Source organism: Petromyzon marinus, chromosome 50, assembly GCF_048934315.1.
Source record: "Petromyzon marinus isolate PM22_M1 ecotype Great Lakes invasive population chromosome 50, UKy_Petmar_22M1.pri1.0, whole genome shotgun sequence".
NCBI classification, from domain to species: domain Eukaryota; kingdom Metazoa; phylum Chordata; class Hyperoartia; order Petromyzontiformes; family Petromyzontidae; genus Petromyzon; species Petromyzon marinus.
The window spans coordinates 8,002,916-8,017,830 of NC_133716.1; the positions used below are offsets into that span (position 1 = coordinate 8,002,916).

The 14,915-nt window shown below is 43.8% G+C and overlaps 1 protein-coding gene across 1 annotated transcript in view; it reads right to left on the reverse strand.

Moving 5' to 3' along the window:
* Window positions 1-14,915, reverse strand: part of LOC116953273 (carnitine O-acetyltransferase-like) — a 37,638-nt gene that overhangs the window by 11,369 nt on the left and 11,354 nt on the right. The window contains exons 4-8 of the mRNA XM_032973329.2: window positions 9,269-9,387; window positions 5,852-5,905; window positions 3,738-3,903; window positions 1,488-1,662; window positions 548-726 (exon numbers count right to left, since the gene is read on the reverse strand). Of these exons, the coding sequence (XP_032829220.2) occupies window positions 548-726; window positions 1,488-1,662; window positions 3,738-3,903; window positions 5,852-5,905; window positions 9,269-9,387 (693 nt within the window). The remainder of the gene's footprint in view (window positions 1-547; window positions 727-1,487; window positions 1,663-3,737; window positions 3,904-5,851; window positions 5,906-9,268; window positions 9,388-14,915) is intronic.

Here is a 14,915-nt window from a genome sequence, read left to right on the forward strand (position 1 = left end):
CTGCCCCCCAGCTACAACCAGGCCTATGCCTATCACTACAGAAAAACCAATCACAACCTCTACCACTATCACTACCCCTACCCCTCTCACGACCCCCATCACTACTCTAACCCCCTATTACTACCCCAACTGCTATCACTGCCCCGAGCCCTATCACTACCCCAATCACTATACCAACACCTACTTCAACCCCTATCACTACCCCAACTCCTATCACTACCCCAAACCCTATCACTACCCCAACCCTAATCACTGCCCCAACCCCAATCACTAACTCAACCCCTATCACTACGGAAACCCCTAATACGCCTACCTCCAACCCCTCCTTAACCATTCCCACCTGTGCTCCGAACTTTAACGATATATAAACTCGCACTTTTAAAAAACCCCACTCTTTATATCAACCACTGTCATCATCTTAATGAAGTGATATATGCATCTACATAAGATGAGATTATTATTTTAACCAAAGTGAAGGTGAAGGATTTGTGTTTTTGCGAAGGCAGTCAACTGGCGACCTTCAAGCCACCTGGCCCCCTCGCCTCACCTGCAGCGTCTTGTCAAACCAGCGGTTGCCCGTGTTGGCCTTGCTGCCGCCGCCGTGCAGGATCTGAGCGGCCATCTGGCTCATGCTCAACTCGTTGGACTCGCACCGCATGGGCCCGTCCAGGCAGACGGCGAAGATGCTCTTCTGGATGACCCGCGAGGACTCCTTGTTCAGCTTGTCTGCGGGTGAAACGTCACAGCTGTTACACAGCCGCTCACGTGTTGCACAAACACACGGATAGATGTATGCTGCCGTAGAACAATGGTTAGCACACTGGTCACCTGATAAATGCCTATTTCCCCGTGCGGCATTAGAAACCACCACCTTTGTCTACCCGGCAGCATAAATGGGTACACACCAGATATAGTCGATCGGAAGGTCGCGTGTGGTAGTGGGGTAAAGTGTGGGTGCTCCGACAAAATTACCCTCTAGGGAGGCTCTCCAAAGCCCCCTCTGTCATTAGTGACATGAACAAGCAATTGCAGGGCTGTGCCTCTACTTGTACAGTGGACATGCCCATGACAAAAATCTCCTGGAACATGGGCGATCTCTTCACATGCCAAAATAATAATGAGCCATCGTTGTGGAGAATACAAGTAACAAGATACATGCGAAGACAATACACCTCCTTCTTATATTTGTCCCTCGATGTAAAAAAATGTAAGCATAACTTTTTATTTTCGTTACACATCCCATTAACAACACTGAAATAACACAGTCCCAGAAGACAGTCGATTTGGCTCATGGGATTTGTAAAACAATACGTTTATAATTAATGTGGATGGACATATACGCCATGGCAAGGAGGGGTGATTTTCTGCTCATGTAGTTTCTTCAGATCTCAGAATGCTAAGGTAGGGTTCAGCCTGACCCCCGCTTGGATTACCAAGTACTCTCCACAAAACGGGTGCTTATAGGCTGCCGCTTGTGGGTTCCCCACCCTTGAGCAAGATGTTGAGGCCCAGTCCCCAGCGGTGCCGTTGTTCGGCTGTCAAGATGCCAATCGGCTCCTTGGTGGTCTTGATGGAGGAGTTCCAGATCTTTTCCAGCTGCTGGTAGATCTCGCCAGGTGTGAGAATTTCTCCGTTCGGGTGGTAAACGTCCAGCTTAAAGAACTATGACATCAACAACAGAAAGAAAAAAAACAGCGTGGACAAAAGATAATTATTGAACAGTCTTGAATCTCAAAATAAAAAAAACTTTGGGATGAGTAGAGTTAAGCCGTGACTATCCATGAGCAGACTGTCCGGGTTATGGGCTAACCTTCAATGAGCGAGGGTCAATGACGGTGCCCACACGATCACAAACGCGTCATTAAGCAAGGTGGTTATTTTAAAATAAAAGCGGAGCAGGCACACATTCCACATCTTTACTGCCAATGAACACTGCTGCCAAGCTTAGCAGTGTTCATTGGAGCGCTGTCTTTCCGACAGTTCTGTTTCTTCACCTGAGGAAGGCTACTTGTGTTGTGGCCGAAACGTCGTGAGAATTTTATTTTATTATGTTTAATTTTCATTATTTTATTATTTCCCTTCTACGTGACTTTACCGAAAGAACCAAGAAGATGGATCCCTGCAGTCACGAAAGCTTTAAATCGAGAAGGAATACATGTTACAGGCTTCCCTAGCTTAATCCAGGTTCGCTTTGTGCGATTTGGCGTATATGCGGCTCACCGATTTCAACCCAAAATTAGCTTTGCTATACGGTTTAAATTCACTTACGTGCGGCTATGCGGCCGGACGTGGGACAACATTGTGTACTGTTTGTGGTGTATGCGCTACTCAGCAGGCAGCTATCTCGTGCTCTTTCGCTTTGCGCAACGCATCTACTAGCGCATGGAAGCTCGGGAAACCTGCACTTGTTCGCTTAGTTTTATGTCCGTTTTGCTTCACCTGTGTTTTGGTTTTTTTGTCTGAGCACCCCTTCCTCCCCATTACCCCGGATGCTTGAGAGTCGACTATGCTGTGCTGTATTTAACGTGCATTTCTCACTTTGTCGGCTCGAGGTTGCTGCCGATAATTGACGTCAAATTTGTTAAACAAAGCACGGAAGTCACAGCAGGGTTGTGTTACTATATAAAAAGTATCTCAAGCACGCACAAAAAAGGCACAAATAGGAGTGCGTAACAAACATTCTCTGCTCAGATTCGTATATAATTTGTGAAAATGTGTGGATATTAGGAACGCATGTTGTATATATTCGGTCTTGGAAAATTAATAAAAAAAATAATACAAATTTAATGACAATTGAACAATGTGTAATTTCCCGAAGTTATGCTAATTCATGTAATTATGCCAAGTATGCATTATGCTAATTAGGAAGGTGTAATTGTATTATTATCAATAATTTTCCAAGACCGAATATATACAACACGAACCAGAACATTTCAGAATCAGTCTTCATTTATCCTGGAGAAATCCAATGAGCTATCTATGAAGCACTTTTTAACACATGTCCAGTAGTTTCACGGATGTCCAGGAGAGCAGTGTAGTGATGATACAATGTGAATTTGTATCTGTGGGTTTAGCTGCCCGACTTTGATTTGTTTATATTGAGGCTGTCATTCCTGAAGTAGTGTTCACACTTCTGCAGATAATCACAATTTATTATTTATAGAGTTCTCAGGCCTCCACAGCCACGTTGTTTATTTATTTTCAATCACAATAACTTCAATGTCCTAAAACAAATACATCTGCAACTGTTCCGATAACTCAACGCAGCTGTTTGTTTGCTTTGTGCATCCCACAGGGTCATGATGTGACCAAGGATTTGTATTATTATAAAATATTACCGATATAACAATTTTTTTATGTTACCAGGTAAGGCCCACTGAGCTACATAGCTCTTTTTCAGAAGCGACCTGGCCACAGATGATAGCTCAACGAAGCGGCTGATCATGCGGAAATTTCTAGCAGCCAAATACTCTTAACGCATGCTGAGTCTAAATGTAGAGGGAAAAACCGGAGGACGCGGAGAAAAATCCACGCGACCACAGGGGCGAGAGACAGGCGTCAGGGTCGGGATCGAACTCACGACCTCCTGCATACCAGGCGAGGTAGTTAACATCTCGCCTCCGCGGCGCTCCCCGCGTTACCGCAGTCGAGAGGCGTTCTCAGGGGACCGAAGCGATCGTGCAACGCAGCTGTCGAGCGCGAGCATAGAGCGTGCGGAGTCGTGCGGCATTCCTTACGGTGTAGTTGTGGGCGACCGTGATGTGGGTGGGCGGATTGTTCTGCCGAGAGTAGTTGACGATGGTGTCGCGCCGGGGGCCAGGGATACGGCACGAGGAGAAGATCTGGTAGTATTGGTTCATGCACAGCGGCTTGCCGTGGAAGTGGCCGTGCGGCAGATTATTCCTGCCGTCAGATGTCAGGGGAGGGGGGGGGGCGGGAAATGAATACAAAAACAAGGGGATCAAAATCGTTCAATTATTTCCAGGTGAACCAACTCGTGGTGCTCAAAGCAGTTTGAGCGAAACATCATGTGTAGGCGTTGAATTCGGTCGTGAAAAGTCTTAAAAAACTTAATTAGATAGAGACTTTGATCGATACACTGGCACGTGTGAACAATGTGTTTGCAAACGTGGCAATCTTGTCGGGGAGTGGAGGGTTAATGACAAAAAAAAATTGACGGAAAAATTACTCCGTGGCCTTACCCACAAACAAATATGGAACAAGCAAAATCATGCATTTGCATGGATTCTGTAACACTTTCCAACCTGCCATTGGCCTTAGAAGTATTTAATACCGATATGGAAGCCAAAGGGTAGCTATCAAGACCAAATGTGTTTTGTAGATTTACAGCCTGTCCTTTTTCTGTTGTTTGATTAATATGGTTGGTTTGCAAAACAAAACATCCCTAAGAGTAAGATCACCTTACACTAAAACTTGATTACATTTTGAACATCTTCACACTTTCGTTATAAAGCGTAAAAATTTAAATAACTCAAATGATTAAATGTTTGCAGATGCCCGTTCGTTTCAAATATATGGCCAGGGCTGAGCAGCTGAAATACTCTCTCCACGTCAGTAGGGGTCGCTCTGGATTGTATTTGGGCATTGGTTTCAACTGATACGAGCTCAAAACAATATCAATAAAGTCAACGCAGTAGTCAATAAACTCATACAGAGAGCCCAACACAGAAGTATTTGTTGCAAATTATACAAAGAATGTACCGCAATACAAATGCATATAACATTATAATAACGTGCAATACTATTATACATCCTTTATAGCCATTTTAGCTGTACCAAAAGAAACCTAAATAACATAAGATCCAACGAAGTATTCAAATATCATTTTCAACGGAGACATGAGTCAAATAAGGATAAGCTTAATAGTTTCAGTTACAGTACAACAATTATAATTTCATAGTTATTGTAAACCACAGCAAATACACAGAATGCCAATAAAAATAACAGTAGACAGACAAAGGCTTAAAGAAAATAATTACACTAAATGCATATGGCAGGATATAAATCAAAAGGATACTATATTTTTTACGTACATGGGTCAGTCTCTTTGAAATATGAAATCCCAGCTGTATACATTGAGCAAACACAAATGAACACCACATACTGTGCATTCGTATTGTCAGAGTAATGCATCTGACAGCTTGTTTCAAACTGGTTTTCTTGACGCTGTTTACAAACAATACCTACACAATAAGCAAATCGTGCCATGACTTGCACATGACACTTGCACCTAACACTGTGACAGCCAATGTCGTTTATGGGTAAATAAAGGACACGCCAGATATATACTGCATGGAAATGTAACACTTAGAAAGCAACCGTTTGCAGAACAGGTCCTGCAAGCTAATAAAGTAGTACAGGCTTTGTGGTACCGTGCTGTCATATTCCATTACCAAAAATAATCAATGGCCGTCTCTCTAAAGCCACAGCATACCAGATGACGTTTTGGCCATTTTATTTCCGAAGGTGATGACAAAGAAGCGATGTCTCAATTAATCCAAACCCAGCCATAAGAGCATCCGGCAATCTACAATAACAGCTTTTCATGGCCGCAATCGGAAGACAGAGACTGTAGCTCAAGAACGGGTCTTTAATATGCATTTCACACAAACAAGTGATAATCATAATACACATCTATTTTTTGGTGCTGCGTTGGCAGTGGTGCACAGGCACAAATATTTACCAAAAAAAGGTCACACATTTGTCAATAACACCCTGGACCCTGAAAGGAAAGAAATATATAAAATAGGTGACATTTTGGGGAAAAGGCGCTTCTGCATAGCAGAGAGATCATCTCTCTCTCTGAGATTTGTAATAGGATGTGACTTACGTGTCCAGCATTTGCTTAAAGTCCAGTACCCCAGAAATAAGCTTGGCTGCAAACCTGTAATGGAAAACAGAGACTTCAGTGTTAGGTTTTCACCGAGATGTTCGCTGTTACTCTGGTCTCATATCTGCTTGGTATGTGGGAAGGGACTGACAAGCAATTGGAACACGTGGATAACAGAACAAATGCAAAATAAGTGGGCTTGGGCAGGAGACATTGCTTGAAGGGTGGATGGCTAATAGTGGAGATTGGTGATGATATGGCAGTCACATGAGGGAGCTTGCCCAAGATGACCCCCGCGGAGATGGAGCGATGAGTTTAACTTGTATGCAGGAGCGGAATGGATTGTGGCATCGCGAGAATATGATGAGTGGCAATTATGTGGGGAGGCCTTCATCGAGCAGTGCTAATGATCATCATCATTACCACATGGCACGACTGCTCAACTCACAATCTGAACGTTGCGAGCTCAAAAACTGGACAAGGGTTCGACAGCTCACCATCTGTCTGAGGTTATTAGCAGTGGTTTTCGTGATGTTAATTTGGTCCTACAATAAAAATGTGGAGTTCCCACCAAATCGCTAAAAGTCACCGATTTAAGGGGTGCCCCTTCAATCTCCTGTTGCCCTGATGGCTACCCAAGGCTCTGTCTGGTTTAAGCGTGTTTGTCGTAAATGTTACACAGGCAACAGAATGGTAGTCACACAGAGGGCGATTTAGGATTTTACAATTCTAATGAGATTAATAATAACTCAACGCAACGCTCTGGACGAGTCACCGCTTCAAGTGAATACTGCGATGGTCTGATGCTGTGAATGTATAGTGACCCATCATGATTTGTGTTTAAATATTATCATGGTGATGCTGCTGTCGAGAAATAGTCATCACACTGGACTGGAAAATCAGAGTTCACCAAATCAATCGTCCACGCTCCCCCACCTCTGCCCGCCCAGCAGTAAAAATAGGTACACCACGGTGATACGATCGGCAAGTGGGGGCCTGTGGTCGGGTGAAGTGTGGATACCCCTACCTCTTCCAAAATTAATGGCCAGTGTGGAAGAGTAGGCCAAATAACCCTCTAGAGCTCCCTCTAGCGGAGGCCCTTCTGCCAGCAGTAGCGTGAGCGAAGCTTTTGCACGGCTGCACCTTTCACCAATATTTACCTTTTTACATTTTCCAATTATATTCCGCTCGTAATGTCGCCTGTAATTTAATATTTCATCACCGCTTATTACATGACGGGCAACATGTGATTATATGTTGCCCGTCACATGGGGGTAATGGCACATTGTGGACGCCATGAAGATAATCGGAGAAGGCGTTTTGACACGACACGATGGCACCCTGAGGGGCACACAGATTCCTGTGATTGCTTGTAGCTGGCAACATGGGGCTTGGGTTTCGGAGTGAAAATGAATCGGTATATATTGCGAGTATCATCACACATGAGCATTTCAAACGTCAGCAGCAAGTGTTGAATCGTAAATTATTTCTAACGCGTTTTTACTGAAGCGTTGATGTTTTCCTGCTGCTTGCAAAGTTATATTCAACTGGCGACTTTGAGGTCATGTCCCCTTTGACAAAATCATCCCGAATGCATTGCAATCTCGTCCGATCCCTAAAGCTAAGCAGGTGTTTTAAGCCGAGATAGTGTTTTGATGGGCAAACCACCATGCATAAAAATGGTGCTATCAGCTCTTGCAGGGCTAAAGACTCACCTGTTTCACCTGGCCTACACTTCCCATGTATGACCAGTATATATATCCTAACTTTGTACATGGCACACTGTAATGAGAGTGCAGCAACATCGATTGTTATACCCTATTTTGTTCGTGCATCAATACTCCCTGCCTTCACCATTCCGCACTGATTCGTGTGGTAAAGTATCCCCCTATGACAACCTGCACAACGCGTTGGGGGATCCTCATGCAGCAGTGGATTGTACCTGTATTTTCATGGTAAACTGTGACGTTTCTGAGCCATTGTGTCTTTGTTTTAATCTCATGGATACCACGCAGCAGCGGGTATCAGGTTGGCTGCTCATGGTGGTAACACAATCACATTGTTGTAAATATCACAATAATACGTCTGCTGTAACGTGCACCTAATTAAGAACAATACTGGTTTTGTTAACTCATTTAAAAGAAAACCCCATCTTATATTGCAATGCAATATTTGTTGAAATGTAAGTATATACAGGGAGTAAAATTTCCCCACCGGCATGTGCTGCTAATGAGATCTCTTGCATTGGCAGGCAAGAACCCTATCCATTAGACCTCAGTTATTGCAATGTATATTTAGATTCCATTTCCCATCTTCAAGCAAACATGCCTCCTGCCCATGTTTCCAAAAGTATTCCTCCGTGTACAATTTCATTGAGGAGCGGTGGTGCAGTGGTTTGTAGCGCAGCCGGTGACCTGATTTCAATACCCAGCCATGGACGAAATGAGTGGTGAGTGATATCTAAACCAGACCTGGGTGCCACCTTCACCAACCCGCACTGACCAGCATGGACAAGTATGGTCAAACAACTCACAGACCTTCATCCAGCAGTAGGTTCACAAAGAGGCAGGACATGATTATTTATGTAATAATGCACAATTTGGCTCACACTATTGGCTTCATGTGTTTAGTCGGTATCAAAATTGTACACCAATTCGACCATTTCTGTTGTATTATGTGGGGACGGCTTCATCCAGCAGTAGACTGATGAATGCATTTGTTGTTAATACAGTGACCTGCAGCCAGGGCCAGCTTAATGTGGAGGCATTCGACTGCTTTCTAATGGATGAATCGCAGTACTGTTGCACAAAGATAAATCCCATAGGTCACCTGGTAATTGAAGCCATAGCATCACTATTTGTTACTTACCAGTTATGTGCAAAAATTAAAATAATTTTGTTCATTTTTAATTACACTAAAAATTACGATTCGTATATCACTTGAAAAACTATACCTGAAATAACCAAGCACCCTCAAAAGTTAACAACTCAGGGCCCACATTAAACTTAATGTGGCCATGCCTTCACCTGCCTGTCTTCAACTCCACCACCGGCTTGTCACTGGTGTCCGATGTTGCTTGAAGGGATTCTAGCAACGTGCCCAAAAAAACACCTCCTCAGCAACCGCACTACCACCACACTGCCCGGCTTCCATCTTTCACTTAAACAATGGGCACTGCTTAACTGAATCTGCACAAACATCGGAAGATGTGTACAAGTGGAACTTGAAAAAAAACCCTCTCCTGTGTGTATCTGCAGCTACCAACAACAAACAATGGACCATAGAACCTCGAGATGCCCTAAATATAATTTTCAGGGTGGTGTATCTGCAATTCACCAACTTCCAATGAAGAAATTTGAACGGAATCTCCAATGGTTACCGTACATTGGCCATACAAAATCATCAGTGAGGACTCACTTGAGCTGTCCTTGAGTGTCGCGGAAATTCTGCCGGGGCATGACAACCCCAGGGCTGGAGTAAACGGCGAGAGGCGTGCGGCACTCCAGATACGCCGTGTTAACCCACCAGTCCAACAGCTGCAATAGCAACCAGCACAGGCGCACGCACACACCCATGAGCACTCATAACCTGGGCACAACTGACAACACAACGATGGCAATCGGTAACACACAATCATCGTGCTTTGACGTTGAAGCAAGCACCAGCCTAAGCTGCACTTCCAAGCGATAGGCTATCTTGCACGAGAATGACTGCTTTAAAAAAAGAGCACCACAGTGGGGTTTAAATTCATTGACTTCATTGCTTTTTCATGTCAACACATTTTTTATTGTTCTTACACTTGTTTACGCAAGAAAGCCACACTCTCAACTATTTTTAGGTGGGTTCTGCCATGTTATTATGTATAATCCAAAATTCATTTGTGGGTATACTATCAGCATTGGGAGGTTTTGCCAATGCTGGTTATATTTTATTTTTTGTTTCACGTATGGGAGAAAACCCAAGAACCTGCAGGACACTCATGCACAACAACAGGGGGAGAACGTACAAACTGCACACAGAAAGGCAACCCTGTCAGGAATCAAACCCAGGCGCTTCTTGCTCTGAAACACAAACGATACTCTGTACCACCCTGCCGCATCTCAAAATATAGCGGCCACTGAAAGATGCCAATATGCATTTGACAAGCATCGCCTGTGTAAAGATCCTGCAAATCAACTGGCAAAGTTTGGCTCTGAAATAAATAACAATCATTATATAATCCACTTTTGAAACTCTATAACGTGCAGCGACAAAAAATGCTTACGTGCACAATTTCTTCATACGCGGCCGGGGCTACATCGCAACAGCAACAAAAAAATACAACAATCTGTGCTCCCGGGCCCAGTTGAAGTATGGAGAGGGTGCTCATTCTAACTTGAGTTCATCTGGGGTGAGGTCCTTATCAGCTATTTGCATCAGGCTCTGTAAACATCCGTGCTGCATAAAAGTAGATCAAGGGTACAAGCAACATCTCTGGGCTCCATACCACTGGTCAAACATACACAGCACTTTAGTTGTTGTTTATGAATTCTGTGCGTGCCTGAACGTAATTATCATGTTCTTTCGGTAAAGGCACGTAGGTGAAAAAATTTCATAATTTGAATCACGACGTTTCGATTGCAACACAAGCAATCATCATCAGGTGTGACAACCACAGCAAGAAATTGTTTTTACTGAAGTGGGAGAGATGCCAGAGTTAGGGCAGTTAAATAAGTCATCTCTCCCACTTCAGTAAAACAATTTCTTGCTGTGGTTGTCACACCTGATGATGATTGCTTGCGTTGCAATCGAAACGTCGTGATTAAATTGACTTTTTCACCTACGCGACTTTACCGAAAGAACCAAAGAATATGGATCCTTGCAGTCACGAAAACATCTAATCTAGAATAATTACCATGCACTGGAACACAGAGACAGCGTTCCAATAATCAGAGGTGAAGTGCTCAAGTTGTTTACTTACAGCTTCAATGGGTGAGATCGGTGGGGGGGGGATCGGGGTGGGTTTGACAATGAAAATAGTGTGTGAGCAATAACAGGGTGTGTTGCAACACAAGCGGATTCCACTGCTTGGAAACAACCAATGTAAAACATGGCCATGAGAGCAAAGCTCACAGTACAGTGAGGGAAAAAAAGTATTTGATCCCCTGCTTATTTTGTACGTTTGCCCAGTGACAAAGAAATGATCAGTCTATAATTTTAATGGTAGGTTTATTTGAACAGTGAGAGACAGAATAACAACAAAATAATCCAGAAAAACGCATGTCAAAAATGTTATGAATTGATTTGCATTTTAATGAGGGAAATACGTATTTGACCCCTCTGCAAAACATGACTTAGTACTTGGTGGCAAAACCCTTGTTGGCAATCACAGAGGTCAGACGTTTCTTGTAGTTGGCCACCAGGTTTGCACACATCTCAGGAGGGATTTTGTCCCACTCCTCTTTGCAGATCTTCTCCAAGTCATTCATGTTTCGAGGCTGACGTTTGGCAACTCAAACCTTCAGCTCCCTCCACAGATTTTCTATGGAATAAAGGTCTGGAGACTGGCTAGGCCACTCCAGGACCTTAATGTGCTTCTTCTTGAGCCACTCCTTTGTTGCCTTGGCCATGTGTTTTGGGTCATTGTCATGCTGGGATACCCATCCACGACCCATTTTCAATGCCCTAGCTGAGGGAAGGAGGTTCTCACCCAAGATTTGACGGTACATGGCCCTTTCCATCATCCCTTTGATGCGGTGAAGTTTTCCTGTCCCCTTAGCAGAAAAACACCCCCAAAGCATAATGTTTCCACCTCCATGTTTGACGGTGGGCATGGTGTTCTTGGGGTCATAGGCAGCATTCCTCCTCCTCCAAACACGGCGAGTTAAGTTGATGCCAAAGAGCTCCATTTTGGTCTCATCTGACCACAACACTTTCACCCAGTTGTCCTCTGAATCATTCAGATGTTCATTGGCAAACTTCAGACGGGCATGTATATGTGCTTTCTTGAGCAGGGGACCTTGAGGGCGCTGCAGGATTTCAGTCCTTCACGGCGTAGTGTGTTACCAATTGTTTTTTTGGTGACTATGGTCCCAGCTGCCTTGAGATCATTGACAAGATCCTCACGTGTAGTTCTGGGCTGATTCTACACCGTTCTCATGATCATTGCAACTCCACAAGTTGAGAACTTGCATGGAGCCCCAGGCCGAGGGAGATTGACTTTTCTTTTGTGTTTCTTCCATTTGTGAATAATCGCACCAACTGTTGTCACCTTCTCACCAAGCTGCTTGGCAATGGTCTTGTAGCCCATTCCAGCCTTGTGTAGGTCTACAATCTTGTCCCTGACATCCTTGGAGAGCTCTTTGGTCTTGGCCATGGTGGAGAGTTTGGAATCTGATTGGTTGATTGCTTGTGGACAGGTGTCGTTTATACAGGTAACAAGCTGAGATTAGGAGCACTCCCTTTAAGAGTGTGCTCCTAATCTCAGCTCGTTACCTGTATAAAAGACACCTGGGAGCCAGAAATCTTTCCGATTGAGAGGGGGTCAAATACTTATTTCCCTCATTAAAATGCAAATCAATTTATAACATTTTTGACATGCGTTTTTCTGGATTTTTTTGTTGTTATTATGTCTCTCACTGTGCAAATAAACCTACCATTAAAATTATAGACTGATCATTTCTTTGTCAGTGGGCAAACGTACAAAATCAGCAGGGGATCAAATACTTTTTTCCCTCACTGTAGCTGCCTGCACTTGCAGTTGCAGGAAGTTATGGACAGGGAGATTCACACAATGTGATTAGGCTGAACCAGGTCGGGTTTGTTTCCAATAGTCAATGGGTATATTTATGGCTGTGGGTGGGCATTTCACAGTTATATCAGTGTGATGTACTTTCCATGCTAATGTGGTATTTAAATCTGAATTTATTCCAAAGTTCAAAGTATATATTCGTGAGAGGAATATAATTAAAAGGCATATACCTTGCCATATTAATATATCAGTGAGTGAATGTAACAGAGCATATCGGGGTGCATGCCTTTGGAGTTGAACTTTAAAATGACAAATGATATATCAATGTGCAACAAAACGAACTACTAAACTCAGGGAGTACCACTATGACCATTAACAATAACAAAAGGGAACAAAAAAAACTGAAAAGTACACAAAAAAAGCACGGAGAGAGATGCCTGCTTAAAATTACACTGCAAGAAGGAAAGACGAACACATGGATTAGAGAAAATATGCAGGTTAGTGACATCATTAAGACTCTTGAGAAAAAAAAGTTTGGCTTAGGACCCATCACGTTGCTAGGTGAAATGATGACCGGTGATCAATTATAATAATATCGGGAGTGGCAGCCACGGAATGGAACACATGCAAGAGGATGATAACCAAGGAGGTGGAGGGATGGAATCGGCATGTGTGCAGGTGCTAGCTGGATTACTACATCGCAGGTTTTGGAGGGATGGCGGCAACTTGGGAAGGCCTTTAATCCAGCGGTAGATCGACCATAGCTGATGATGATGATGAGTAGCTTTGTGAAATACCCAGAAGCTATGATAAGCGCATGTTTCTGCTGTTTCTTGCAGGACACCAATTAAAAAGTGGCTTTTAAATTAAAGGTTTTGTTGGATTTAAGTTGGCTATAACTATGGTGCGCATTAATAATGGTGCATATTGCATTACAATGTAAAGCGATTTAGTACGAAAATCAATCTGTCTCTGAATGTCGCTTTGGCAACAATCATAACGCGGTGGCATGCCACACTTATGGTACACTCTAGTTTGAGCACAGCGGTAACAGCACTCCAACCGCAATCGGGAGGTTTCGAGTTCAAATTCCGGTGAACGTAAAATCCGTCTACCCTTCCTTTAAAAGGAGTGCCACTTTGTGAGAAGTCAACGGGTGATCATCTTAATTTACTGCATGGCTCCCATCATGGGAATGTGGAATTTCCACGATTGAATCAAACCTATTGTGAGCAGGGAGACACTCTCACTTGACTTTGGCCATACATGTTATTTATTTGTCTTGACGTGACTTCAGGCGCATGCATTGTTCACTCAGCATGTGGCCAAGGACAATCCACTGCTCAATGAAGGCCTCGCCAAGCCCCACCCCCACCTCTCACGGTGTGATAATCCACATACAGTGAGGGAAAAAAGTATTTGATCCCCTGCTGATTTTGTACGTTTGCCCACTGACAAAGAAATGATCAGTCTATAATTTTAAATGGTAGGTTTACTTGAACAGTGAGACATAATAACAACAAAAGCCAGAAAAACGCATGTCAAAAATGTTATATGATTTGCATTTTAATGAGGGAAATAAGTATTTGACCCCTCTGCAAAACATGACTTAGTACTTGGTGGCAAAACCCTTGTTGGCAATCACAGAGGTCAGACGTTTCTTGTAGTTGGCCACCAGGTTTGCACACATCTCAGGAGGGATTTTGTCCCACTCCTCTTTGCAGATCTTCTCCAAGTCATTAAGGTTTCGAGTCTGACGTTTGGCAACTCGAACCTTCAGCTCCCTCCACAGATTTTCTATGGGATTAAGGTCTGGAGACTGGCTAGGCCACTCCAGGACCTTAATGTGCTTCTTGAGCCACTCCTTTGTTGCCATGGCTGTGTGTTTTGGGTCATTGTCATGCTGGAATACCCATCCACGACCCATTTTCAATGCCCTGGCTGAGGGAAGGAGGTTCTCACCCAAGATTTGACGGTACATGGCCCCGTCCATCGTCCCTTTGATGCGGTGAAGTTGTCCTGTCCCCTTTGCAGAAAAACACCCCCAAAGCATAATGTTTCCACCTCCATGTTTGCCTTTGGGGATGGTGTTCTTGGGGTCATAGGCAGCATTCCTCCTCCTCCAAACACGGCGAGTTGAGTTGATGCCAAAGAGCTCCATTTTGGTCTCATCTGACCACAACACTTTCACCCAGTTGTCCTCTGAATCATTCAGATGTTCATTGGCAAACTTCAGACGGGCATGTATATGTGCTTTCTTGAGCAGGGGGACCTTGCGGGCGCTGCAGGATTTCAGTCCTTCACGGCGTAGTGTGTTACCAATTGTTTTCTTGG